At 42.3% G+C, this 27,241-nt stretch overlaps 1 protein-coding gene and 1 non-coding gene across 7 annotated transcripts; one reads left to right on the forward strand and one right to left on the reverse strand.

The window, feature by feature from the left end:
- Positions 1-5,594: 5,594 nt before the first annotated feature.
- SLAMF6 (SLAM family member 6) lies at positions 5,595-26,894 on the forward strand. Of its 6 annotated transcripts, none has more exons than XM_019987915.2 (8): positions 5,595-5,748; positions 17,641-17,964; positions 20,858-21,121; positions 21,600-21,719; positions 22,409-22,447; positions 23,602-23,681; positions 25,704-25,778; positions 26,216-26,894. In XM_019987915.2, the coding sequence occupies exons 1-8, from the start codon at positions 5,640-5,642 to the stop codon at positions 26,261-26,263; spliced, it is 1,059 nt and encodes a 352-aa protein (XP_019843474.2). In that variant the 5' UTR covers positions 5,595-5,639; the 3' UTR covers positions 26,264-26,894. The 6 variants fall into 6 exon arrangements, with proteins under 6 accessions (XP_019843474.2, XP_019843482.2, XP_019843491.2 ...); XM_019987923.2 differs by having other exon boundaries at positions 23,605-23,681; XM_019987932.2 differs by having other exon boundaries at positions 23,644-23,681.
- TRNAC-GCA (transfer RNA cysteine (anticodon GCA)) lies at positions 9,448-9,519 on the reverse strand. Its single transcript has one exon. It is a non-coding gene; the product is annotated as a tRNA-Cys (tRNA).
- Positions 26,895-27,241: the final 347 nt, after the last annotated feature.

The following is a 27,241-nucleotide window of genomic DNA, read 5'->3' on the forward strand; positions in this document are numbered from 1 at the left end:
CCAACCAGTAATGCTGAAGAAGCTGAAGTTGAACAGTTCTACGAAGACCTACAAGACCTTTTAGAACTAACACCCAAAAAAGGTGTCCTTCTCATTATAGGGGACTGGAATGCAAAGTAGGAAGTCAAGAAACACCTGGAGTAACAGGCAAATTTGGCCTTGGAGTACGGAATGAAGTAGGGCTAAGGCTTATAGAGTTTTGCCAGGAGACTGCACTGGTCATAGCAAACACCCTCTTCCAACAACACGAGAGAAGACTTTACACATGGACATCACCAGATGGTCAATGTCTAAATCAGACTGATTATATTCTTTGCAGCCAAAGGTGGAGAAACTCTATACAATCAGCAAAGACAAGACTGGGACTGACTGTGGCTCAGATCATGAACTCCTTATTGCCAAATTCAGACTTAAATTGAAGAAAGTAGGGAAAAACCACTAGACCATTCAGGTATGACCTAAATCAAATCCCTTATGATTATACAGTAGAAGTGAAAAATAGATTTAAGGGACTAGATCTGATAGAGTCTTTGATGAACTATGGACAGAAGTTCATGACATTGTACAGGCAACAGGGATCAAGACTATCCCAAGAAAAAGAAAAGCAAAAAAGCGAAATGGCTGTCTGAGGAGGCCTTACAAATAGCTGTGAAAAGAAGAGAAGCAAAAAGCAAAGGAGAACAGGAAAGATATACCCATTTGAATGCAGAGTTCCAAAGAATAGCAAGAAGAGATAAGAAAGCCTTCCTCAGTGATCAGTGTAAAGAAATAGAGGAAAACAATAGAATGGGAAAGACTAGAGATCTCTTCAAGAAAATTAGATACCAAGAGAACATTTCATGCAAAGATGGGCTCGATAAAGGACAGAAATGGTATGGACCTAACAGAAGCAGAAGGTACTAAGAAGAGGTGGCAAGAATACACAGAACTGTACAAAACAGATCTTCAAGACCCAGATAATCACAATGGTGTGATCACTCACACTCACCTAGAGCCAGACATCCTGAAATGTGAAGTCAAGTGGGCCTTAGGAAGCATCACTACAAACAAAGCTAGTGGAGGTGATGGAATTCCAGTTGGGCTATTTCAAACCCTAAAAGATGATGCAGTAAAAGTGCTGCACTCAATATGCCAGCATATTTGGAAAACTCAGCAGTGACCACAGGACTGGAAAAGGTCACTTTTCACCCCAATCCCAAAGAAAAGCGATGCCAAAGGATGTTCAAACTACCACACAATCGCACTCATCTCACATGCTAGCAAAGTAATGCTCAAAATTCTCCAAGCCAGGCTTCAACAATATGTGAACTGTGAACTTCCAGAAGTTCAAGCTGGTTTTAGAAAAGGCAGAGGAACCAGAGATCAAATTACCAACATCTGCCAGATCATCGAAAAAGCAAGAGAGTTCCAGAAAAACATCTCCTTCTGCTTTATTGATTATGCCAAAGCCTTTGACTGTGTGGATCACAACATACTGTGGAAAATTCTGAAAGAGACGGGAGTACCAGACCACCTGACCTGCTTCTTGAGAAATCTGTATACAGATCAGGAAGCAGTAGTTAGAAATGAACATGGAATAACAGACAGGTTCCAAATAGGAAAAGGAGTACATCAAGGCTGTATATTGTTACCGTGCTTATTTAACTTATATGCAGAGTACATCATGAGAAAGGGTGGGCTGGATGAAGCATAAGCTGGAATCAAGATTGCTGGGAGAAATATCATAACCTCAGATACGCAGATAACACCATCCTTATGGCAGAAAGTGAAGTGGAACTAAAAAGCCTCTTGATGAAAGTGAAAGAGGAAAGTGAAAAAGTTGGCTTAAAGCTCAACATTCAGAAAACTAAGATCATGGCATCGAGTCCCATCACTTCTTGGGAAATAGATGGGGAAACAGTGTCAGACTTTATTTTGGGGGGTTCCAAAATCACTGCAGATGGTGACTGCAGCCATGAAATTAAAAGATGCTTACTCCTTGGAAGAAAAGTTATAACCAACCTAGATAGCATATTAAAAAGCAGAGACATTACTTTGCCAACAAAGGTCTGTCTAGTCAAGGCTATCGTTTTTCCAGTAGTCATGTATGGATGTGAGAGTTGGACTATAAAGAAAGCTGAGCACCGAAGAATTGATGCTTTTGAACTGTGGTCTTGGAGAAGACTCTTGTGAGTCCCTTGGACTGCAAGGAGATCCAACCAGTCCATCCTAAAGTAAATCAGTCCTGAGTGTTCATTGGAAAGACTGATGATGAAGCTGAAACACCAATACTTTGGCCCCCTGATGCGAAGAGCTGACACTGGAAAAGACCCTGATGCTGGGGAAAATTGAAGGCAGGAAGAGAAGGGGACGGCAGAGGATGAGATGGTTGGATGGCATCACCGACTCAGTGGAGATGAGTTTGAGTAAACACCAGGAGTTGGTTGGTGATGGACAGTGAGGCCTGGCGTGCTGCAGTCCATGGAGTCTCAAAGAGTCGGACATGACTGAGCAACTTGAACTGAACTGAACTGATAATACAGCCCAATTTGGACACTCTCTGCCTGGAAATAACATCAGGTTCCATAAGTTAGGGGTTTGTTACTGAACCAAACTTCAGTCCACTCACCTGTGCAAAGTAAACCAATCTACTGATACTAGGCTATGCTGAAAGAAAGTAGAGTGTTTTCTGTAGATGCCAAACAAGGCGTGCAGGCATCTGATGCTCAGAAAACCTGATGTCTTCATGGCTCTCAGGGACCCTTTTTAAAGGGCAGAGTGATGGAGGGGAGTCACAGGTTGTATGATCACCTCGTGCACAATTCTGACTGGTTAATGGTGAATAATAGGGTGGTGTCACAGGTGGTAACATCATAAGTCCTCAGACTCCAGGCAGTCTGGGGGCTCATTGTCTTTATCTAGTTAGCTTCTTCAGTTTGGTGAGGGTTTTAGTATCTGTAAGACAACTCAGAAATGTGCGTCAGACACTGTATCTATGTCCTTCAGGGAGGAGCTCAACATTCTGTGGCTGCTTTGTGGCTGATTTACAGTTTGATTCATTACCAGTTTTCCTGGCCCCAATTTTCGTTGTTGTTGTTACTTCAAGTTCACCTCAATTCAGTCAATTCTTGAGCTCATCTTTTGTGACTCAGGGGAGGCCTTGGAGAATAAAACTTTTCTACAAAAAAAGAGAGGCAGGCAGAAGACATGGGATGGGAGGTTGAGTCTGGGGAAGGCACCATAAGGTCCTGCTTGGCTACAGGTTCAGTCCCATAAGACTGCCCTCACCCACACCACCACCTCAGACGCCAGTCACAAGTGCAAGCTGTCACTTGGGCTTTTGACCTCCCAGCTACATATCAGAGGTTTGAATGAATACTTCCTCAGGCTTTGGCCACCTGATGCGAAGAGTCAGTTCATCGGAAAAGACCTTGATGCTGGAAAAACTTGAGGGCAGGAGGAGAAGGGGTTGAATGGCATCACTGACTCAATGGACATGAGTTTGGGAAAACTCCAGAAAATACTGAAGGACAGGGAAGCCTGGCATGCTCTAGTCTGTGGGGTCACAAAAACTCGGATGTGACTTAGCGACTGAACAACAAAAGTGATTTCAGAAATTGAAGATGAGGGACCAAATAGTATAACAAAAGATGTTTGCATTATTCTAATAGCTCAGGAAATTCTGAAGATTTTGAGAGCTGTGGACAAAGACCAAATATATGTAAGACAGATATATCTATCTCACATATATTCAGTCATCTGAATGATACAGTTGAATCACAATATTGAAGGTAATTAAACATTTTGGAAATGTATAATGTTGGCAGTTGCACAACATGGTTTTTATTTAATGTTACTGAACTGACAGTTAAAACAGTAAGTTTTGGATTACATAACCACAATATACAATTTAGGTTGTATTAACTTTAAAAAATGCACAACATGAGAGCTGCAAGTTAAGTTTTATTTGGTGCAAAAATGAGGACTGCAGCCCAGGAGACAGCACCTCAGATAGCTCTGATAAACTGTTCCAAAGAGGCAGGGGGAGAAGGTAGGTATGCATGTGATTTTGGTGAAGGAGAAATACATGCACTCAAGCACATATATTCCCAGAAGGTTTCTGCTAGTCTGGTGAAACTTTCTGCTCATTGGATTTGTCAGTCCAATGAGTCAGTCCAAAATCCTGGATTGACATCAAGGAACAGTTGTCACCAGGAAGGATTTTAGTGTTTTTCTAGATATAAGGAGATACAAGAATTGGGCTCATAAAATTGATTCCTGAAAATACCTAATTGTTAGACTAAACACACTGACTGAAACCACCCACCCTGGCCAGGCACCAAAAGAACCACTTGCATGAGTTATTTTACAACAGGAGGTCTTGGTAAGGAATACAGAACTAGTAAGCCACCACCAACCAGAAGAGTTTGGCAAAGGTCAAAAGGAGATGCCATGTGTCCTACCACCTCCCAGAATCCTTCTCACTGACTTCCTTCTTGGCTGAGTAATGTGTGTGCCACCAGAATGGACCCTGGATCAGAGTGATTGGCTAGAAACAACCCAGAAACTCACCCCATCACCGTAAAACCCAAGACTGCAAGCCACATGGCAGAGCAGCCCTCTCAGGTTCCCTTACCCTCCTGCTCTCTGCCTGGGTGCCCCTTCCCAATAAAGACTCCTTCTTTGTCAGCACATGTGTCTCCTCAGACAATTCATTTCTGAGTGTTAGACAAGAACCCACTTTCAAGTCCTGGAAGGGGTCCCCCTTCTTGCAACCTAACTACTTGAAGACCTGTCCTGCCAGTTTTTCCCAGAGCACAGAGTGCCTCTTTTTATTCTCTACCCTGAACTCCTTTCAGGAGCTGTTGAAGATCAGCAGCTGCAGCAACACATGATTTAACCATTGTAAAGGAAGACAGCAAGTGCCCATAGCAAGTGCCAAGTTGTAGTTGACAGTTGTTTTACCACGATTAAAAAAAAAAATCAAAATAAAAGAAGAAAGGATGTAGATAGTAGGAAACAGTATTTCCTATCATATCAATCAACAAGAATGTCACAGTCATCAGTGATTCCAGTCCTCCAGGCTAACCATGAAAGAGAAGAATACCTGCGGTCCAGCAGCTATCATGCTGCCTCCACTCACTTCGAGGAACCAAGGATGTAAAAAAATGCAGGATGCTGGCCCCAGGGAGCTGAGATGCACATAAACGGAATGATTTCAGTAAGCCCAGACTCTTGCATCTTCCATACATAGAAAAGGGCTAAATTCCTTAACTTGAGATATTTAATTAACAATAATCTTTTGATGTTTGGACTACCTGCCCCTTGTTGCAAACTTCTGTAGAGCCTGACCCTTCCCCCCACCTCCTTGGAACAGTTCTCTCAGGGTTACTTGAGATGCTGTCTCCCAGGTCTGAAGTCCTAAAAATTTCTGGCAAATAAAACATAACTCTCAACTTTTAGGTTGTAACTATTTTTTAAGTTAACAGTAGTGAAGATTCCAGTTCACATCACACATGATTTTTGCACTTAGCTCAGAAAAAAAGTAAACAAATATGCAAAATAAAATTGGGACTTTTAGTGCAGGGGAAGAAGGTCTTGCCACGCCTCTAAGAGGAAACAGGCAGTGTCGATAAGAAGCACTTTCAGTTTATGAAAGAATGGCAAGAGCACTGACTATCTTGAAGTCTCCAACACCATTCTCCACTGCTAAGAGCATGATCTGGCTGTTCCAGGCTCTCCTACTTGTCTTCTTCTGCCGTGGCCCAGGTAAATGCTGAAGTATACCCATGTAGTCATGTTTGACTCCTGGTTTTGTGCAGTTTGCTTGATCTAAATCACCTACATTTAGGTGTCTGTCTGTATCTCTACTAAGGGATCTGGTGGGGCTCACAGAGGTGCCTGATAAACTGCCATTGCCTCTCAACTTAACAGCTTACAGCCTGAGATTATCTGGAGTTAACAGCTTCAACTGTGTCTGCATTTAAATGAATTATATTCTGGAGCACGGGAAATGAGCTTTTCTAAGATACGACTGGGGTTTACAGCCAGCATGTTGTGATATAAAGAGAGCTAAGGTTAAGAACGGAGAAGGCAATGGCACCCCACTCCAGTACTCTTGCCTGGAAAATCCCATGGACGGAGGGGCCTGGTGGGCTGCAGTCCATGGGGTCGCTAGGAGTCAGACACGACTGAGCGACTTCACTTTATTTTTTCACTTTCATGCATTGGAGAAGGAAATGGCAACCCACTCCAGTGTTCTTGCCTGGAGAATCCCAGGGATGGGGAAGCTTGGTGGGCTGCTGTCTATGGGGTCGCACAGAGTCGGACACGACTGAAGTGATTTAGCAGCAGCAGCAGCAGCAAGGTTAAGAAAAGAAGCCTTCTCACCAGAGTAGCTGCTATCTTACTGTGTGATCACAAGTAGGCTACATGTTCTTTCTTGCCTCATCGAAAATATCGAAAATCTATGGTTCTGTTTAGCTGAAATTTCTGAACCCAACTAAAACACTCAGTGTTTACGGTTTTTGCGTACTGTGAAAAAAACTACTCTCCAGCTTTCCTTTCCTTTGATGCAAATCAGGGACTAGCTAGTCCAGCAATACTTAATCTGCCAGACAGGAATTCTCAGATCCTACATGCTTCTCATTCCCTGCTGTCCATTATGTGGAAAACTTGAAGGTTCATGTCAGGTTTGGGGGAAGCACAAGCGGTCCACTGGGGCCAAAGTACAGGAAGGGGCAGAAAACAAGACAAGAAAGCTATCCCAGAACTAGCCCAGGGTAGCAGGTAAAAATAGTTAACATTCATTGTGGGCTTGTACTGTTCCAGGCACTGAGTCAAATGCTATACTTACATCATACACATAAGCTTCTTGACAGTTCTAGGAGTCTGTACTATTATTATTCCCTTTTGAAATAACTCACACAGATTTCATTAGCCAGTAGGTGGCAAGCTCTTGTGATAGTTTTGAGGAACAGTGACAGCTGAATCAAAATGGTAGCAGCACAAGAAAGGGCAGAAGCAAGAATCACCACAGATGTTGAATTAGCTAGATTACCTGGCAATGGGAATGAAGTGGGGAGAGAATTCATTGTCATCCAATAAACAATCATTGAGCACCTACTGGATGCCTGGCACTATTCTAGTTTCTGAGTGTACACCATGAATGAAGCAGAAAAAAATTCTGCCCTCACGGAGTTAACATTTTAGCCGAGGAAACAAGCTATAAACAAAACAAATAAGTGAAGCAAAATAAATAAGTATATTGGATAGTGATAGATGATAAGGAGGAAATAAATCAAGCAAGGAGAGAAGAGATTAAATGTTGGGGGCAGAGAAATTTCAGACAGAATAGCCAAAAAGTTTACAAAGTTGGGAGAGGGGAAGAGGGAGCAGCCATGACGCGAAGATGATTTCAATTTTGGACCTACTAATTTTAAGATGTTAGTGTGATATTCATGAAATTTCCTGAAAGCAGCTGGAAATTTAGGACTAGAGGTAGAGCTGAGGCTGGAGGCTTGGAACTCACAGCATAGAAATAATAAATAAAGCTAAGGATAAAATTGTAAGGACAGAAACTTGGGGAATATGTACAAGAGCAGAAAGAGAAAAAAATTATACATTCAAGAGCTACTCCCTGGCCCAGGAGCCACGGAGGCAAAGACAAGAGATCCCTGTCTTTACCTCCTTGCAAAATTGAACTCATCTCTAGAATTCAATATTCTGAATGTCCTCAGGTTAAAATTCCCATTTTTCTCCCCATTCCCATTAATATTTCTCATAAGGGCCCTATGAAATATACACTATTCCTATCCCCACTTTAAGGAAGAGGAATGAAGGCATACAACACTTGAGTAACTTGCTTACTGTCACACTGCTGCGGGGGAAGTGAATGGTTTAGGAAATGAAACATACTTGAATGTGTGTGCAGGTGTTCTGAGGTCCAGGAAGAAAGCAGTAATTTACAAGGTTATAATTTAGGGAAACTGGCTCCAGAGTCTATTCATAACCATTTTACTATGCTGCATAGTTTACAAACAGCTATATATTCACATAAATGTATTTGGAATTATAAACTGTGATACTAAGAAGATAATAAGCAGGGTACTGATGCTGAAAACTCGGCCTCTGTGCATTGGTGCCGAATCAAGTCTCAGAGACAGAGTTATGGGTGAAGTAGAAAAGGATAGTTTTATTGGTTTGCCAGGAAAAGGGAGACACAGAAGGCTTCTGCTCTTGAAAACCATGTGTTCCAACCTGGAGGGTTTGGCGAAGAGTTTTATAGCAACCATTCAAGGGTAGGATTGCTAATAAGATTAGGGTGTGTGCAGGGCCAGTACTATTTTAATCTGGTCTCAGATAATCTGATGAGTTTCTGTAGTTCCTTTAATATGGCCTGAGGTGGTCTTCTAGAAGAGCTTCTCTAGTTCCTTTAATCTGGAATGAAGAATGCTGGCATCTTCCATTTTATGGGAGTGTTAGTTCTATTAGTATAAAGAGCTCAAAGATATTGTTGTGCATCCCTAAGGCAGAACCAGGACCCTGCCCCAAGGCTGCACCATTGTTTTTACTGCTCCTCCTTTTGTCTGCATCCCTTCCCTTTCCAGATTAGCAATTGTTATAATCTGCCCTTAGGAACTAAGGGAAGGTCATGAAAGTGAAAGTGAAGTGCTCAGTCTGTCTTTTCAATCCCATGGACTGTAGCATAACCACATTCCTCCATCCATGGGATTTTCCAGGCAAGAATACTGGAGTGGGTTGCCATTTCCTTCTCCAGGAGGTCTTTCCAACCCAGGGATTGAACCCAGGTCTCCCACATTGTAGGCAGACGCTTTACTGTCTGAGACACCAGGGAAGATTTGAAGGTCATGAATGCTGGAGTCTATTCCCTACAAACAAGATATGCAGGACAGAAAGGTTTCTGTGTCCATGAGCCCCACAGGGTCCTGCTTGGTTTCAGGACCATGGGATAGAAAAACAAGAGGACCTTCTTTAGATGGAGTGGTGTGGAAAGGATTTTCTGGAAAGGTAGCATCTCAACTGATATTTAAAGAGAAGTCAAACAAGGGAGGAGTCTAATGAAGAAGCATTCAAAGCAGTGGACATTACATGTGCAAAGGCCCTGGTGCAGGGAAGAGTTTAGAATGATTAAGGAAGGAAAAGAAAACCACTGTGACAAGAGTATGGTACAAATCAATCTTGAAGCAAGCATGAAGGAAGATGACTCATGCCAGCCTACATTCTTTCAAGGAGCCAGACACCATAACTTGCTCCTTTTAGGAAATTTAACTGTAAAGATAAACCATGTTAAGAAATAATTCCAATAGGTATGAAGTGAAGTGAAGTCGCTCAGTCGTGTCCAACTCTTTACAACCCCATGGACTGTAGCCTACCATGCTCCTCCATCCGTGGGATTCTCCAGTCAAGAATACTGGAGTGGGTTGCCATTTCCTTCTCCAGGAGACCTTCCCAACCCAGGGATCGAACCCGGGTCTTCTGCATTGCAGGCAGATGCTTTACCATCTGAGCCACCAGGGAAGCTCAAGGTATAATTGAGATCAAACGTCATCATGCCCTGGAGAAAATGAATCTCACTTGCTTCTACATTTAATTCTTTCTAGGTGGGAACTTATCAAATGTTAGCTGCTAAGTCACTTCAGTCATGTCCAACTCTGTCCCTGGGAGTCTCCAGGCAAGAACACTGGAGTCGGTTGCCATCTCCTTCTCCAGTGCATGAAAGTGAAAAGTGAACATGAAACATTATCAAATGTTAACATGCATACAAAGTACTAGGGCATCTTATTATAATGCTGATTCTGGAGGGGAGACTAAGTCTCTGCATTTATGACAAATTCCCAAGGAACACCAGTGCTGTTCCATGGACCACATATGAGACTTTAGTCACAATGGGGTTGGAAGGATGGAGAAATAAGAACTAGTTCTTTGAGTGTGTTTGCAAGAAGCAGATACAGGTATTCTGATGTGCAAGAGAGAACAGCAGTAGGAAATATATGTTACAACCAATACACATGGGCCAACCAAATGATTCTGAGGTTTTGAGCCAAAAACTCTGCAGGTTTTTCTGCTCAGAGACTATAATCCAATGACTCCCCTTCCCTTGAGCAGCATTATCTACTTCTTACCAACCATCCATACCTATCAATGTTTATTGTTGCTCACCACAGGCAGAGAGTTGTTTTACATTTTGTCTTATCATCAAGAACAACTGGGTCTTTCCACCTCTCAGAATCTGCAGTCACCGCCCACTGGACTGCCAGGCTTCCAAGCCTCCCAGTTTTCAGTCTCACTCCAGATCTAGTCTCAGTTGTGTCTCCATGCACAAGCAGACTGTTGTCTTTCTTCCGTTTTTTTTGTTTTGTTTTGTTTTTCCATTAAGGTGTAATTTACAAAACATAAAATAATAATATTAAAGTGTACAAATTCAGTGACATTTAGTAAACTCACAGCATTGGGAAACCACCACTTCTACTGCTCCAGAGCATTTCATCACCCTGAAAGAAGACCTTGTACTCATTAAGCAATCCCTTCTCATTTCTCTCCCCGACTACCCCCCTTCAAACATTAATCTGCTTTCTGTCTCAATGAGTTCACCTATTCTGGATATTACATATAAATGAAATCATGTGATCTGTGAATTTTTATGTCTAACTTCTTTCTCTTAGTAAAATGTATTCAAGGTTTATTCCTATTGTATCATGTATCGAGAGTTCATTCCTTTTAATTGCTCAATAATATTCCACTGTATGTGTGTACCATAACTTATTCATCCACACACCTCCTGATGGACATTGGTGTTGTTTCCAGCTTTTGGCTTTTTCAAATAGTGCTATTATGAAGACTTTTGTACAAGTTTTTGTTTTCGGTTCTTCTGGGAATGAAACTGCTGGATCATATGATAATGCTGTCCTTAATTTTTTGAGGGATCACTAAACAGTTTTTTCACAGTGGATGTACCAGTTTCCATTCCCACCAGCAATGTGTTCTAATTTCTCCACATCCTTACCAACACTTATTTTTCTTTTTTTTTTTTTTCTTTTTTTTTTTTCAATTATTTTTATTGTTGTTATTATTATTAGTCACCATCTTAGTAGATATAAAGACATTTCATAGAGGTTCTTGATTTGCATTTCCCTCACAATTAATGATACTGAGCATCTTTTCGTGTGCTTATTGGCTATTCATATATTTTCTAACCTCCTTCTGAACTTGTTTCATGCTGAGCTGAAACAGCCCACTATATTTCTTTTTCCCTTAGATAGGCCTAAGCCAGTCCCCTAGGTTAGATAACCCAAAGTTTCTCTGCCATTTTTCCAGAATCAACTCAGTCTTACCTGCTTTCTTTATTCCTTCTCATTTCTAAAAAATACTCCATTTTTCTTACCACATTAAAAAAAAATCATTCAGATAATCGTTCAAGTCACTTCACATTCTAATCTCAACCTATGCAGTATTCCAGGTTCCCTGGGCCAGATTCTAAGGGCATAATAAGCTGATGAAGACACTACTCATGTTCCCAGAGTGAGTGAAACTTGTAAACAAACATACTGCAAATTTCTGCTGACTCAACATCCACACCAGAGGATGAGCAAGACCTCAGCACCAACCCCATGCTCCAAGTGGCCCCCAGTGACTAAAAAGAGAACTTTCCATGGATCACTAAAGCAGCCTTCTGTTGCAGTCATGAAACATCTTCCCAATTCTTAATCTCTTCTGGTTCCAGTCCTAACCAAATCTGCTACCAGCTGAACCACTTAGGGGAGACCTCAATGTTCTGCAGAGAACATCAATATTCATGCCAAGGATACAGATCTAGGACATTCCCAAAGCATCAGTGCTGATTCCAGGTAGAGTAGAGAAAAAGACCTTGTGCTCTCTGGGCCATATTGTATCATCTGGACCCCAAAACAGCTCTCCTTCAGTCCAAAGTCTTTCAGAGTAGCTTTTGAACTTTTTCAAAAGTAATTTTGAGCTTTTCCAAAAGCAGTTTCTGACCTTCACCTTCCTTAAGCACAGAGGTTTAAATCTTATTCTTAGACCTGCAGGGAACGACTCCTACCAACCCCTTCTCCTCTTTCTATACCTTTTCCTCTTCTCCCACTACAAACTCCTTTCAACTTTCCTGGATCAATGCAAAACCCCACAAATATAAGCAATTTGAACTTACCCTTAAAGGATAAATAGGAGCTCACCCGAGGGGAAAATGTGGGCAAGGTGTTTCAGTCAAAGGGAACAACAGAGCAAAGAAAGAGTAGGACATTCTTGAAATAATCAAGCAATGAAGGATCTCTTGTTTTTATTCAAAGCCATACTACAATGGTATCTTCTCTGTGATGTGTTTCCTGACAACCTCCAACCCTTCCTGCCCCATCATTTTCACTATTTGCACTGCCATGCAGAGTAAGTACATCATGAGAAATGCTGGGCTGGATGAAACACAAGCTGGAATCAAGATTGCCAGGAGAAATATCAGTAACCTCAGATATGCAGATGATGCCACCCTTATGGCAGAAAGTGAAGAGGAACTAAAGAGCCTCTTGATGAAAGTGAAAGAGGAGAGTGAAAAAGTTGGCTTAAAGCTCAACATTGAGAAAACAAAGATCATGGCATCTGGTCCCATCACTTCTTGGGAAATAGATGGGGAAACAGTGGAAACAGTGTCAGACTTTATTTTTTTGGGCTCCAAAATCACTGCAGATGGTGATTTCAGCCATGAAATTAAAAGATATTTACTCCTTGGAAGGAAAGTTATGACCAACCTAGACAGCATATTAAAAAGCAGAGACATTACTTTACCAACAAAGGTCCGTCTAGTCAAGGCTATGGTTTTTCCAGTGGTCATGTATGGATGTGAAAGTTGGACTGTGAAGAAAGCTGAGCACCAAAGAATTGACACTTTTGAACTGTGGTGTTGGAGAAGACTCTTGAGAGTCCCTTGGACTGCAAGGAGATCCAACCAGTCCATCTTAAAGGAGACCAGTCCTGGGTGTTCTTTGAAAGGACTGATGCTGAGGCTGAAACTCCAATACTTTGGCCACCTCATGCGAAGAGTTGACTCATTGGAAAAGACCCTGATGCTGGGAAGGATTGGGGGCAGGAGGAGAAGGGGACGACAGAGGATGAGATGGCTGGATGGCATCACCGACTCGATGCACATGAGTTTGGGTGAACTCCGGGAGTTGGTGATGGACAGGAAGGCCTGGTGTGCTGCGATTCATGGGGTTGCAAAGAGTTGGACACTACTGAGTCACTGAACTGAACTGAGAGCATATACCTCTTATCAACTTGACATTTATTGGGCTCAAAATTGTGCTAAAGGCTAGGGTTACAGAGATAATAAGCATAATCCCTACACTCAAGAGTATGCAAAATAGAGGAAAGCAACCTCGTAATTATGGCTAAGAGAAAGAAACACTTGATAGTGAGTGTGCAGGGTGAAATTAGTGATGTGAGAGCTGTCTGGAAGCAAACTCTATCCTAGGTCTATGCCTAACTCGCCACACCGCAGCTACACGTTTACCTGTCAGGCTTCTCTAAGAAGGACAAGCAGTGTCTTATTCATATTTGTATTCACAGTCATCAGCCCAGAAACTGGTATATAAAAGGAATCTAATAAATATGCTCTGAATGCCGTGATTTCTAAGGCTTTTATTCACTGAATTGGCATAGAGCTGAGCAAATAGTAAAATGATTGCTAAATAAATGAAGGATTTCAACCTGTAAAAACAAAGCTTAAAAGTCTGTACTAGACAAAGAATAACAGTTCCTGAAGAGTCCTTGGCCACAGGATATGCCAAGATTCCTTACAAAGAGGAACTGGACCTAAACATCCTTGGCACAGAAACTCCAAGATAAAGAGTGGAGATGTACTCATTCACTTAACAATATTCATGCTCATACTCAGTCTTGTTCAACTCTGCAATCCCATGGACTGCAGACTGCCAGGTTCATCTGTCTGTGGGATTTTTCAGGCAAGAATACTGGAATGGATTGCCATGCCTTCCTCTAGGGAATCTTCCCAACCCAGGGACTGAACCCACATCTCCTGCATCTCTTGCACTGCAGGCAGATCCTTTTCCACTGAACCACCAGGGCCTACTATGTGCCAAGCACTGTTCAAGAGTGTCCACCACACTGAACAAGACAGACAAAAATTCTTGCTTTCATGGAGCTTATATTCTAGTGGAAGGGGGAAAGAACAGTAAAACAAATATGCGAATTACAAAGTGTGGTAGACAATATTACAGAGAAAAACAAATTCAAAGGCAGTGAGTGTACAGCAGTGAGGACTGGTGGTGAGGAAAGTGTAGTCATAGAAGACCTCCTTGAGAGGGCAAGTTTAAGTTAAAGACCTTATGGAGACAAAAAGAGTGAGCCATGTGGATACCTGGGCGAAGGGCATTCCAGACAGGGGCAATTACAAGTGTACAACCCTGGCCTTTCAAGGAAGAACCAGGCCAGCATAATGTGAGCTAGGAAGGGAAGAAGGTGGAAAGTTATAGGAAATTAGGCCAGAGAGAAAAAGAATCAGATCATTTTGTCCCTCATAGAAAGTGATGTCGCTCAGTCATGTCTGACTATTTGTGACCCCATGGATTGTAGCCTGCCAGGCTCCTCTGTCCATGGGACTTTCCAGGCAAGAGTCCTGGAGTGGGTTGACATTTCCTTCTCCAAGGGATCTTCTTGACCCAGGGATCGAGCCCAGGTCTCCCACACTGCAGGCAGACTCTTTACCATCTGAGCCACCAGGGAAGCTCTTGTCCCACATAGGCCATTGCAATTTTTTTGTTTTGCTTTTTGTTGTTTAACCTCTTTTACTGAAATAGAGAAAACTGCAAATCCTAAGTGTCAGCTCAATGAGTCATCATAAAATGAACAAATCTGTGTATCCGGACACAGGTTAAGAAACGGCACATAACCAGCAGCCCAGAAAGCCCCCACTATGCTCCCTCCTACTTGCTCTCCCTCCACTGCAAAGGTAACCCTATCCCAACTTTTAAAAGAATAGATTTATTTTGCTTGTTTTTAAACTTTAAATAAATGGAAGCATGCCACTGTATTCTATTTGTATCTGAATTTTCTTTTTTCACTCAAGATTTTGCTTGTGATATTCACGCGTGTTATTCCAAGAGGGAAGAAGGGCCAAATGACAAACAACAGCAGGTTACAATGCTGATGGAAAAATGTAGTAAGGGGTGAAGTCGTTTTCATGTGACAGGCATGCATATGACAATTTGAGAGAGAGGAAGTGCGAGCTCACCCAGGAGTTGAGCACAAAAATCCTAAGAGATATTTCCTCCCCTACTCAGATTCTCTCCTGAGAACTAAGGGGTCTTAAGAAAGTTGAGGTTGTGGTAATAGTTGTTATTGTTCAGTCTCTAAATCACATCCAACTCTGCGACCTCATGGACTGCAGCATGCCAGGCTTCCTTGTTCTTCACCATTTCCCAGAGCTTTCTTAAACTCATATTCATTGTGTTGATGATGCCATCCAACCATCTCATCCTCTGTTGCCCCCATCTCTGCCTGCTATCAATCTTTCCAGCATCAGAGACTTTCCCAATGAGTTGGCTCTTTGCATCAGGTGGCCAAAATATTGGAGCTTCAGCTTCAGCATCAGTTCTTCCAGTGAATATTCAGGGTTGACTCCCTTTAGGATTGACTGGTTTGATCTCCTTGCCTGTCCAAGGGGCTCTCAAGAGTCTTCTCCAGCACTATAATTCAAAAATATTAATTTTTCAGCACTCAACCTGCTTTATGGTCCAATTCTCATATCCGTACATGACTACTGGAAAAACCAAAGCTCTGACTATAAGGACCTTTGTCGGCAAAGTGATGTTTCTGCTTTTTAATATGCTGTCTAGGTTTGTCATAGCTTTTCTTCCAAGGAACAAGCATCTTTCAACAACATGGCTGCAGTCACTCTCTGCAGTAATTTTGGAGTCCAAGAAAATAAAATATGTCACTGCTTCCACTTTTTCCCCATCTATTTGCTGTGAATTGATGGAAGCAGATGCCATGATCTTAGCTCTTTTTTTTAATCTTGAGCTTCAAGCCAGCTTTTTCACTCTCCTCTTTCAATCTCATCAAGAGGCTCTTTAGTTCCTCTTCACTTTCTGCCATTAGAGTGGTATCATCTCCATATCTGAGGCTGCTGATATTTTTCTAGGCAATCTTGATCCCAGGTTGTAATTCCTCCACCCTGGCATTTCACATGATGTACTCTGCATATAAGTTAAGTAATCAGGGTGACAATATATAGGCTTGACATATTTCTTCCCCAATTTTGAACCACTCTGTTGTTATATGCCCAGTTTTAACTGTTGCTTCTTGTCTTGCATATAGCTTTCTCAGGAGACAGATAAGGTGGTCTGATATTCCCATCTCTTTAAGAATTTTCCACAGTTTGTTGTGATCCACACAGTCAAAGGCTTTAGTGTAGTCAATGAAGCAGAAGTAGATGTTTTTTCTGGCATTCTCTTGCTTTCTCTGTGATCCAGCGGATGTTGGCAATTTGATCTCTGGTTCCTCTGCCTTTCTAAATCCAGCTTGAACATCTGGAAGGTCTCAGTTCACATATTGCTGAATCCTAGTGGTAATGGTTACTTATTCACTGATTCACTCAAACATTTCCAGATCCTACTTTGTGTAACGCTCTGTGCTCAGATATAAAGATAATTAAGATAACTATTAAATAAGATGATTAAGTTAAGATAACAAGAGAACAGAAGGCTACAAAATGGTATGATAAATGCTAGGAATTTGGCAGAGGATGTTAAGGAAGAATCTTCTTTAAAAATGATTATAACCATTTCACCTTTTTTGCTCAAACATTAATGGCTCTGAGATAGGTTCATGAGAGTGTAGCCATTACATGTTACTTTGAAGTTATATGTATTAATTTTATACTTACCAGTTTTTATCTTCTCAACTCCTAGACAGTTATCTTTTGGGAGCAGAAAAGATATCTTCTGGTATCATGCAAGGAGCACAAAATAGTTAGAGTCAAAGGAGTTGGATCTGAATCCAACTCTGTTATTCTTTAGTTGGGCAACTCTAGGAAAATTAGTTAACTACTCTGTGCCTCAGATCCTTGTCTGTAAATGGATATGATAATATTCATCCTACTTGTCAAAGTTGTTGTCAGCATCAGATGAAATAATGTATAAGAACTGTAAATTCCTATTATTAGTCCTTTAAATCTCACAAGCCTACTACGTTGAACACAGCAGGTATTTACTAAATGTCAAGCTTTAACTATATTTCATCAGTAAAGAGTTGCAGTTTTTGAAATCTGTGCCAGGGATTGGATGCAGTTGTCCCTCTCCATCTCATGCCCAGATAACTCAGAGGCTGGGGTCAGATAGTATGGCTATGACCCAGGTGTGACCAGCTAGTGTGGCATCCAGCTGGTCACAGGTAGACTGGCTGGGACCAACTACTCATCAACCAAGGGTGCCAGGCATTTTGTTGGTGGAGCCTCTGTGATTGTCTGCTTCAGCACTCCTCCCAACCCTTTTCCTCTTCATCTTATCTTTGGACTTCAGTATCAGTGAGCTCTAACAGACTGGCAGCGTAAGGAGAAAGGGTGTGGGAGGTAGGGAAGGGAGAGTCACAACAGTTTGCTTTCTGTGTTCACAGGGAACTCATTTTCAGAAGCCAGCTCAACCCCACTGGTTGTGAATGGGGTCCTGAGGGAGTCTGTAACTCTTCCCTCAAAGTTTCCTGTGAAAGAGAATATCACGTTCATCACCTGGCTTCACGAGGGAAGCTCTGTCATCTTCATATGGCCAAAAGAAGCAAAAATACAGGTGACTGATCCAAAACGGAAAGATCAACTGAATGTCACTGAGTCCTACTCCTTGCACCTCAACAATCTGTCAATGGCAGACGTGGGACATTACCGTGCCCAGATAACCACATCAACGTCTTCTCTGAACACCGATTATAACCTGCAGATCTTCAGTGAGTCAAAACTTGGGCTTAATTTTGTATGGACTAAAAAATAGTACAATTTCAATTCTATGTGACTGCAAATATGCACTATAGACTCGTGGTAAAAAGTATGGCATTTGGAGCTAGACTGAGGTCCAGAAACAAAACAGTTCAATGACATTGCACAGCAGTTAGTGACAGAGCTGAGATTAGAACCTAAAGCTTATGACTCCTTGACCCTGTACCAGGCTCCATTATACTTGTTGAGACAAGTTTCTTCTGTGACTATTTAGAAGACCAAGTACAACTTCTGCAACAACCACACCCCTGAGACTGAATGCCAATACATTCCCAGGGCATTTTGGAGTGCCTCTCCTTCTAAAGCACATACACAAAAACAGACGTAAGGTACACCAACATGTTTGTTTTTGCAATTGTGCAAAGGAATTTTAAGATAAAAACTATTGGCTTTTTAAAACATTGACCAATTAATCTGTGTGTACTAGGCTAGGGATAGCAAAGATTTGATCTTATGGGTCAATATCAATTAATTGGGAGTAACTGCCTAAGATTCACTGGAGAAGGAAATGACAGCCCACTCCAGTGTTCTTGCCTGGAGAATCCCAGGGATGGGGGAGCCTGGTAGGCTGCCATCTATGGGGTCACACAGAGTCGGACATGACTGAAGTGACTTAGCAGCAGCAGCCTAAGATTCGGAGAAGGAAATGACAGCCCACTCCAGTGTTCTTGCCTGGAGAACCCCAGGGATGGCAGAGCACGGTGGGCTGCTGTCTGTGGGGTCGCACGGAGTCAGACACGACTGGGGTGACTTAGCAGCAGCAGCAGCCTAAGATTCAGTGTTAAGAAAAATGTGAGTCATGTTAAGTTTATTTACTGAGTCAACAGTATTTGTTAACCATGAATGATATTGAGACTCTGTTTTAGTCCCTTGAGATACATCAGTGAACAAAACAAAGATCCCTGACCTCATCATGATGCTGACATTCTGGGTAGAGGATATGGAGGCAATGATAAAAATACACATTATATATGAACAAAGAACATAGTAAGTAAGCAATGAGAGAAACTCATGGAAAAAGAGATTAGAACAATATAAGGACCACCAGAAATGCCAGAAAGCAGCAGTCTGTTTTAAATGGAGGAGTCATAATAGGCCTCATTGAGAAGATGACATTAGAGCCAAGGCCAGTTGGAGGTGAAAGAGTGAGCCATGCAGATATCTGAGGGAAGAGCTATCCAGCACAGGCCCTCCCTGTGTCTGGCAGGCTCAAACGTCAATGAGCAGAGTAAGAGAGAGTAACAGGAAATAAAGTCAGTAAGGAAATAGGGAGTCACATCATCTAAGGCTCTGGGAGCCTTCACAAGGACTTTGGCTTCTACTTTTGGCGGGTGGAGAACAACTGGAGGATATTTTTGGACATGTTGACTTGGGGATATACATTATATTCAGGTGGAAATGTCAAGTGAGTAATTATATATTCATCAAGTGGAGTAAGATATTAATATAGGTTTTTAATATAGATGTTTTGAGAGTACATCATGTGTATTCTCAAATGCCCAAATCTATTGCACTTTTTCCTTCCCATGAACTGCTTGCTTGCTCTGTTTCTTCACTCCTTCCTTCCCTAATTCTTTAGTTCTCAACACACCCCTTTCTGACTTGCTGACACTTTGCATCAAGATCTCTTTGCTATCATTTGAGGCAGCACCAATCCAGCAATGGACATTGGTTGAAGGAGGTAAATATTCAAGCCAAACATTTGCCATTGCTGTGCTATGTGCTATCTAATTTAATCCTCATAATTATCCAAGAAGTAGGTATTATTGCCCAGTTTTACAGATGAAGAAATTGGGGCAAGCAGAGACTAAAATTTGTCCATGGTCATGTAGCCAATAAATGACAAAGCCGTGATTCTAACCTCGGTCTTCCTAACTCCAAATCCACTCTTGCCATGACATGAAAATTCCTTTCAAACAAGGTATGTTCCACAACCCCTACTCAGTTAGCTAAACTTAATGCTTTGCCTAATCTCTTCTAATGAGATAGTTGGAGTCATTCCATTTTTTACTGGGTCATCTTTATTTCAACCCTTGGGCCAAGTCTAGGTCGGAAGGTTTTCCTGCACTGCTCCCATGTTCACACTGGTTCACAGCTGCTGACACAGTTTTAGGTAATATTTTCTGGTCTCCACTCTCAGAAGTACCTGCATCATGTGTATTCTCAAATGCCCAAATCTATTGCACTTCTTCCTTCCCATGAACTGCTTGCTTGCTCTGTTTCTTCACTCCTTCCTTCCCTAATTCTTTAGTTCTCAACACACCCCTTTCTGACTTGCTGACACTCTGCATCAAGATCTCTTTGTTATCATTTGAGGCAGCACCAGATCCAATGAGAACCAGTATCCCAACAAAGTTGTGGGAAATTTGGTTCTCCAAGTAAGTTAAGCTTTTATCTTCCATCCCAGCTAGGAAAATTCTGATAATGGAGGAAACAGAGCTCACGCACCTGCTCTTCTGGTTTCTGAACTGTCTAAGGCTGGGCTGCATAGTCTCCAAATTATGTTTACACAAAGGGCAGTGAACAAGGGCTAGAAGGACCCCAGGAATAAACTGGAGCTCCAAAAATTAAAGTGATCAGCTCAAAATCCCCTGACTAGCTGGCAAAAACTCCAGTCTTTCCCTTCCCTCTCTTCCACTGCCTACTCTGTCTCATACTGACATCCCTCATCATTTGGTCACCAGAGGCCTCAATCCCATCGATTAGGCAGCACACACAAAGTTATTTACAGAGTATACAGCAGTGTCAGGTGGGATACATGGAAACATAGAGGTGATAGAGATTTTTCACAGAGGGCTGAGCCAAGCCATTTGTCCTTCATCCAGGACTCTTCTCTGCACACAGGACGACTGAGCAACTTACAAGTTGCACATCACACCACGTGGTCTGAAAATAATACCTGTGAGATCCAGCTGATGTGCTCTGTGGAGAATCCAAATGATAACGTCTCATTCAGGTGGCAGGTCGCAGGAAATCCATATCATAGTGAAGCAAATCTCTCTATATCCTGGGACCCCAAGAGCCTCAGTGAAGAGACCTACACCTGCATAGCTGAGAATCCTGTCAGTTATTTATCCTTTTCTGTCTCTGACAAGAGTGTCTGTGAAGGTAAGTCTGTCTCAGGTCTCTCTGAGGGCCTTGAGTGTTGTGGGGTGTGGGGTGTCGCTCATGCCCTTTATGATTCCTAAAACAGAGGCCCAGTGGGAGACAGCTGAGTGATGCTGGGAGAGGACAGACACCCCCTGGAGCTCTGTGTCTCTTACTCCTCTAGAATGCTCTCCTTTTCCCTCCCCCTCCACCAACCATTTCTCTAAGCCTCCCAGAGCCCAGGAGCAAAGTCCTTAGGAAGGCAAGATTGCTTCTTCTCTCTGTCTCTACCAGGCTCCACACTGCCCTGTCTGCCTAAATGAGACTCCCACTTGCAGAAATCCTGCCCAGACCCCCAGAACCTCTGGGTATAGATGAACCCACCCAACCCCCAAAGATAGTCTAGAAGAGATGCAATAGAGGCTCTAAAATACCACTCTGGGCCTCACTCGATGTGTCTCAAGTGCAACGTTTTTTGTTTTTGTTTTTTTCTTTGCAGGTGTTATTAATGGGAAAAATGAATACCTGGATATCAGATGGATTATCATTGTGGTTGTTTTGACATGTATATTCTTCATTGCATTCATATTAATATTTGTTCAGAGGAAAAAAGTAGCAGGTTTCCTTTCTTCTTATTGTTACTTCTCTCAGGCTTCAGAGACTTAGAGTCTGGGGCTGATACAAGACTCTGTCTTGCAGAAGACAGATAAAGGTGGGGAGGATGCAAACCCGGCTCAGTCAGTCCACGGGGACAACACTTGGGCTGTGAATACACATGTGCTAATCTCCTAAGGAGACTGTCCTACTAGAAAATGCAGGACCCAGCCTCGGGGCCTGCCTGCCCTCCTTTCTGGGTCCCTTTCCCACCACATCCTCTAGAGAAGGGTTCCCTGACACCCAGGCCCCAGACTGGTACCAGTATGGGGCTTCTTAGGAACCAGTTCACATAGCAGAAGGTGAGCAGTGAGCAAGCGAATGAAGCTTCATCTGTATTTACAGCCACTCGCCATCACTCACATCACCTAAGCCCCACCTCCTGTAGATCAGCAGTGGCATTAGATTCTCATAGGAATGAGAACTCTAACCCTAAAGTCAAGGCAGAATATCTTGAGATTGCCACAATATATAAATAAAGTGCACGATAAATGTAATGTGTTTGAACCATCCCAAAACCACCCCCTCCACCAACCGTCCCTGGTGCCAAAGGGTTGGGGGCTGTTACTCCAGAGACACACCTACAGGGGTAGAGGATGGAAGGCTTCTCTCACTACAGTCACATATTTCAGTTTCCCTGATTTTATTTTTCAGGTTTCTTTCAATTGTCTACTCAGCAAACCCAGTGTCATGGTGAGCTTCCAGACTCTTAGCTCCCAGTCACTAAACAGATGGCAAGAGCCAGATGGAAAATGAAGGGGGGTGATCAGAGGGCTAGATAATGAGAGAGGAGGAGGTCAGAATGTCATTATTCAGATGGACCAGATGGTGCAAGGGAAGAAGACCTGGAATTGTGAAAGTCTATCCCCTGTGGGACCTACAGGGTCCCTTACAAGAATGCAAACTGGTCACTCAGGCAATTTCTTGGGATGGGATTAGGGCCATTCCCCCATCCTGTCAATGGAGAGCTAAGTGCCAGTGAAAGGGCTCATGGCCTGTCCATTATCAACAGCAGGCGCAGTGTAAAGATAGGACTAGAGCATCAAATGCCCAAAGATGACTGCCTGACCCCATCACTCTATTCAGCCAGGGTTTGGGAATTGAGTTTGAAGTGAAAGTTGTTCAGTCATGTCTGACTCTTTGTGACCCCATGGACTGTACAGTACATGGAATTCTCCAGGCCAGAATACTGGAGTGGGTAGCCATTCCCTTCTCCAGAGGATCTTCCCAACCCAGGGATCAAACCCAGGTCTCCCGCATTGGAGGCGGATTCTTTACCAGCTGAGCCACAAGGGAAGCCCAAGAATCTTCCCAACCCAGGAATCAAGCCGGGGTCTCCTGCATTGCAGGCAGCATGCATTCAAATTCTTGTTTGATCATTTCCTGTGTAAATTTGCACCAAGGCAATAAAACTTTCTAAGCCTCAAATTTCTCATCTCTAATATAATCAAACCCACTCTAAGGAGCTCTGAAAAGTTGAATAGTATTATATACGTGAGACAATCTGGCTCCGTTATGCTCACCAGTGAGATTCTCTAGCTCCCATGGAGCCAGTGCTGTTTTGTCCCAGAAGCTTCCCTTCATGTGAATCCAGAGAGACTCAGAGGCTTTAGGGTAGCTCAAGACCATATTCTCCTAGGAGATGAGGTCAGAAATAGATCAAATGGATGAAAAGGTTCTGGTTCAACCCTGAACTCCCAAGACTGGGAACATGAATGTACCCTAAGGAAGGGCAATGTTTCAAACAACTACCATTTTGGGGCCAGAGAGTGACATGGGGTTGACAAGGTCCTGGGAGAGCAGACCAGAGTTCTTCAGCCATTGACTGTGTCTTCCTGTGTTAACAGCAGAAACTGTGAGTAACTTAGAGTACGCTTCCTTCTCTTCAGGGAACACTGTGTATGCTCAGGTCACCCATTCAAACAAGGTGAGTACTTTCAGCTTTATACTCCATCATGGTCATTATTTTTACAGTCATTATTCATTAACTTGTCACAATCATCTGACTAAATCCAAACGATGTCCACCACTGAGGTGAAGTGAAGGCAGTGACAAGAGTTATGTCTGGGACCTTTCTACACCCTTTTGCTCTCACGCCGGTGGAATGTTTACTCATACCCTGCTTTACATTGCTTAATCTAACTATGTAATGCATCAGTAAGTCATGTCCCTTCAGCTTACTTACAAGCTGCCTGGAAGTGAAAATTATGTCTTCCTCTCTCTTCCCCTATGTCTTAGCATGAAGCCCAGTAAATATCTGCTGGATGGATAAAGTTCAGTTAAATTTGAGAGTTCCCAAAGGACACAATTCTGTATCAGGGGACTTCTCATCCTTTTTTAGGGAAAATAGCAGGGCTCAGAAGAGCCTCTTAAGAGAGAAAGAGTGACGAGAATTGGCAATCCCTCAACTGTGAAAGACACTAAAGGCATGAGCAGCCCTCAATCGTCCCCTCCCCTCTAGCGACATAACAGGATGGCCTTGGTCAGGCATCAGGAACTCCCCGCCATGCATCAGTAATTCCTCATCAGCCCCAAAATAAAGCACCTGCAAATGGTTCATTTCTAAATAACACTACACATCCTGGGAGACCAGTTCCACATCTAACGAAAAATAAGTCAAGAGAGCCAGCATTCTTCAATAATGGAAGCAGTGGTCTAGCTAGAAATCTTGGATTCCACAGCAAATCTCCCCTCACAAAGCCCTTTACAGATGTTTGCAAAGTAGGCTCTTTAAAGATAGCAAACAAGAAGAGATGCTTTCACCTTAGTTATTTCAATTGCCTTTCCAGTTTTCTCTTGATGACAAGATGAATCACTCACAACAAACCAAGAATCTAATCTCCAACAAATTTGCTAACTTTTTCTTTAGCAAAACCTGGTACTTTGGAGAGTTTCAGAGGTTTTGGTAACACCCTAGATACACCCTAATTCATTTAAAATGCCAAAAACTATGAGCACAGGGGACTTCTGTTATCATCAGGCTTTTTATTCCAAGCAGAGCCATTCTTAAGATGAGGTATTCCTATTCTAACAGTTCTCCATGCTCAAGGAGACCCCAATGACATGATGACCAGGCTATTAGAATCACAGGGGCAAAACAGAGCAGGCAATACCTCCAGTTATAGGTAGTAAAGATCTGAGACCAAAGATGTAATACAATGACTCTCTGGTAGTGTAGGTTAGGTGTTTTGTTGTGTTGTTTTGTTTTGTTTTTTTCGACTGCCCTAGGTATTTGTTGCTGCTCACGGTTTCTCCAGTTGCAGTGAGCAGGGGTCACTCTCTCTAGTTGCAGCGCGTGGGCTTCTCATTTTGCAGTAGCTCCTCTTGTGACAGAGCATGAGCTCTAGGGTGCACAGATTTCAGTAGTTGTGGTGCACGAGTAGCTCCTCTTGTGACAGAGCATGAGCTCTAGGGTGCACAGATTTCAGTAGTTGTGGCGCACGAGCTTAGTTTCCCCATGGCATGTGGGATCCTCCCAGACCAGAGATCAAAGTCATGTCCCCTGCCTTGGCAGGCAGATTCTTAACTGGTGGACCACAAAGGAAGTCCCTGTAGGTCAGTTCTTAAAAATGGAGGAAAGAGAGTAGAGTTGGATGCAGGACAAGAATGGTTTCTTTCCCTCACACCACCTGCCAACAGGGTCACCCTTCTGTCTCTCTGGCTCATAATCCCACTGGTTTGCTGGAGTGTTGTGCTTCAGTTTGGGGCTCAGGAAAGGTGACTGATCCTTCACAAATTTGAGAGCTAGTAGTGCTTGATTTCCAGTTCCTCTTGCTAAACACTCCATAGCCCTCCTCCTGAAGAATTTTGACATCATCCCTCTTTCGTCACACTGCCTTTCCCAAGAATATATCTGTTTGCATGAGTTTATATCTCTTTATGTGAATATATGTGTGCATGAGTACATATTTCTTTATGTAAGCCAAGTCAATATAATTGTGTTCTACAGGAAACAAAAATCCCAAAACTTGTGAAAAACTATGACTCCACCACAATTTACTCTGAAGTTAATCATCCCCAAGAGGTAAGCCCATAATTGCCAGCTGTTCTTACACTCTTACCTCTCTTCTCACACCTAAGATTTCACAAATATAGTAATAGCAAAGGGACCATTTTACAGATGCCAGAAGTACAGGCTACAGAAAGTCTCAGGACACACCTAAAACACGTTATCTTGTATTAATATTAGGATCACCACACTTAACTGAGTTTTTAACTTACTTTTTAAAAATATAGATCTGTTTGTTTATTTATATTTGAAGTATAGTTGATTTACAATGTTATGCCAATATCTGCTATACAGCAAGTGATGTAAGCTACTTATTTTTCTTTTAATTTAATCTTAGCTTAGGCTGTGAATATCCCTATCTGCCCATAGTGATTTCCAGACACCCCTATAACAAGAAATGGCCTGACACTCTGGTTTCTATTGACCTTCTTTATTTTTCTTTTTCCTATTAGAGAAAGCCCATTTATACCAGGACAGCTGCCCATCACAACGTCGTGTAGGTTTCTGAAAGACTTCAAAGGAATTTCAGAATTACATATCTGATCCTGATCCCATGAGAAAGAACAGAGCTTGGTTTCTGCCTGACAACACAATTTGAATATCTAGGATTATCAGACTTGAATCTGCTTACCCTCATCAAACATTTAAGGAATAACATCATTTCCAGAATGTGACCCAAATAACATTTTCTAATCTACTCCAGGCCAAAATATACATCATATAATACACCTGCAAAAATTTTCAACAAGATACTAGCAATCTGAATTGAACAATACATTGAAAGGATCATATACCATGATCAAGTGGGATTTATCCCAGGGATGCAAGGATTTTCAATATCTGCACATCAGTCAATGTGATACACTACATCAACAAGTTGAAGGATAAAAATTATATGATCATCTCAATAGATGCAGAATAAGATTTTGGTAAAATTCAACACCCATTTAAGATTTTTTAAAAAACTCTTAGGGAGGGTGGGGGAGGGGGTTGGTATGGGAAACACATGTACACCCATGGATGATTCATGCTAATGTATGGCAAAAACCACTACAATATTGTAAGATAACTAGCCTCCAATTATAATAAATAAATTTCTTTAAAAATAAATAAATAAAACTGAAAAAAAAACCTCTCCACAAAGTGGTCATAGAGGGAAACTACCTTAACATAATAAAGGCTATATATGACAAACCTTGGGGAAGGAAATGGTAACCCACTCCAGTATTCTTGCCTAAAGAATCCTGTGGACAGAGGAGCCTGGTGGGCTGCTGTTCATGGGGTCGCACAGAGCTGGACATGACTGAAGTGACTTAGCATGAAACAAACCTGCAACTAACATCATAATCAACAGTTAAGCTGAAAGCTTTTCTTCTAAGATCAGGAACAAGACAAGGATGTCCACTCTCACCACTTTTATTCAAAATAGTTTTAGAAGTACTAGCCATGGCAATCAGAGAAGAAAAGAAAAGAAACCC

This window comes from Bos indicus, chromosome 3, assembly GCF_029378745.1.
Source record: "Bos indicus isolate NIAB-ARS_2022 breed Sahiwal x Tharparkar chromosome 3, NIAB-ARS_B.indTharparkar_mat_pri_1.0, whole genome shotgun sequence".
NCBI lineage: Eukaryota > Metazoa > Chordata > Mammalia > Artiodactyla > Bovidae > Bos > Bos indicus.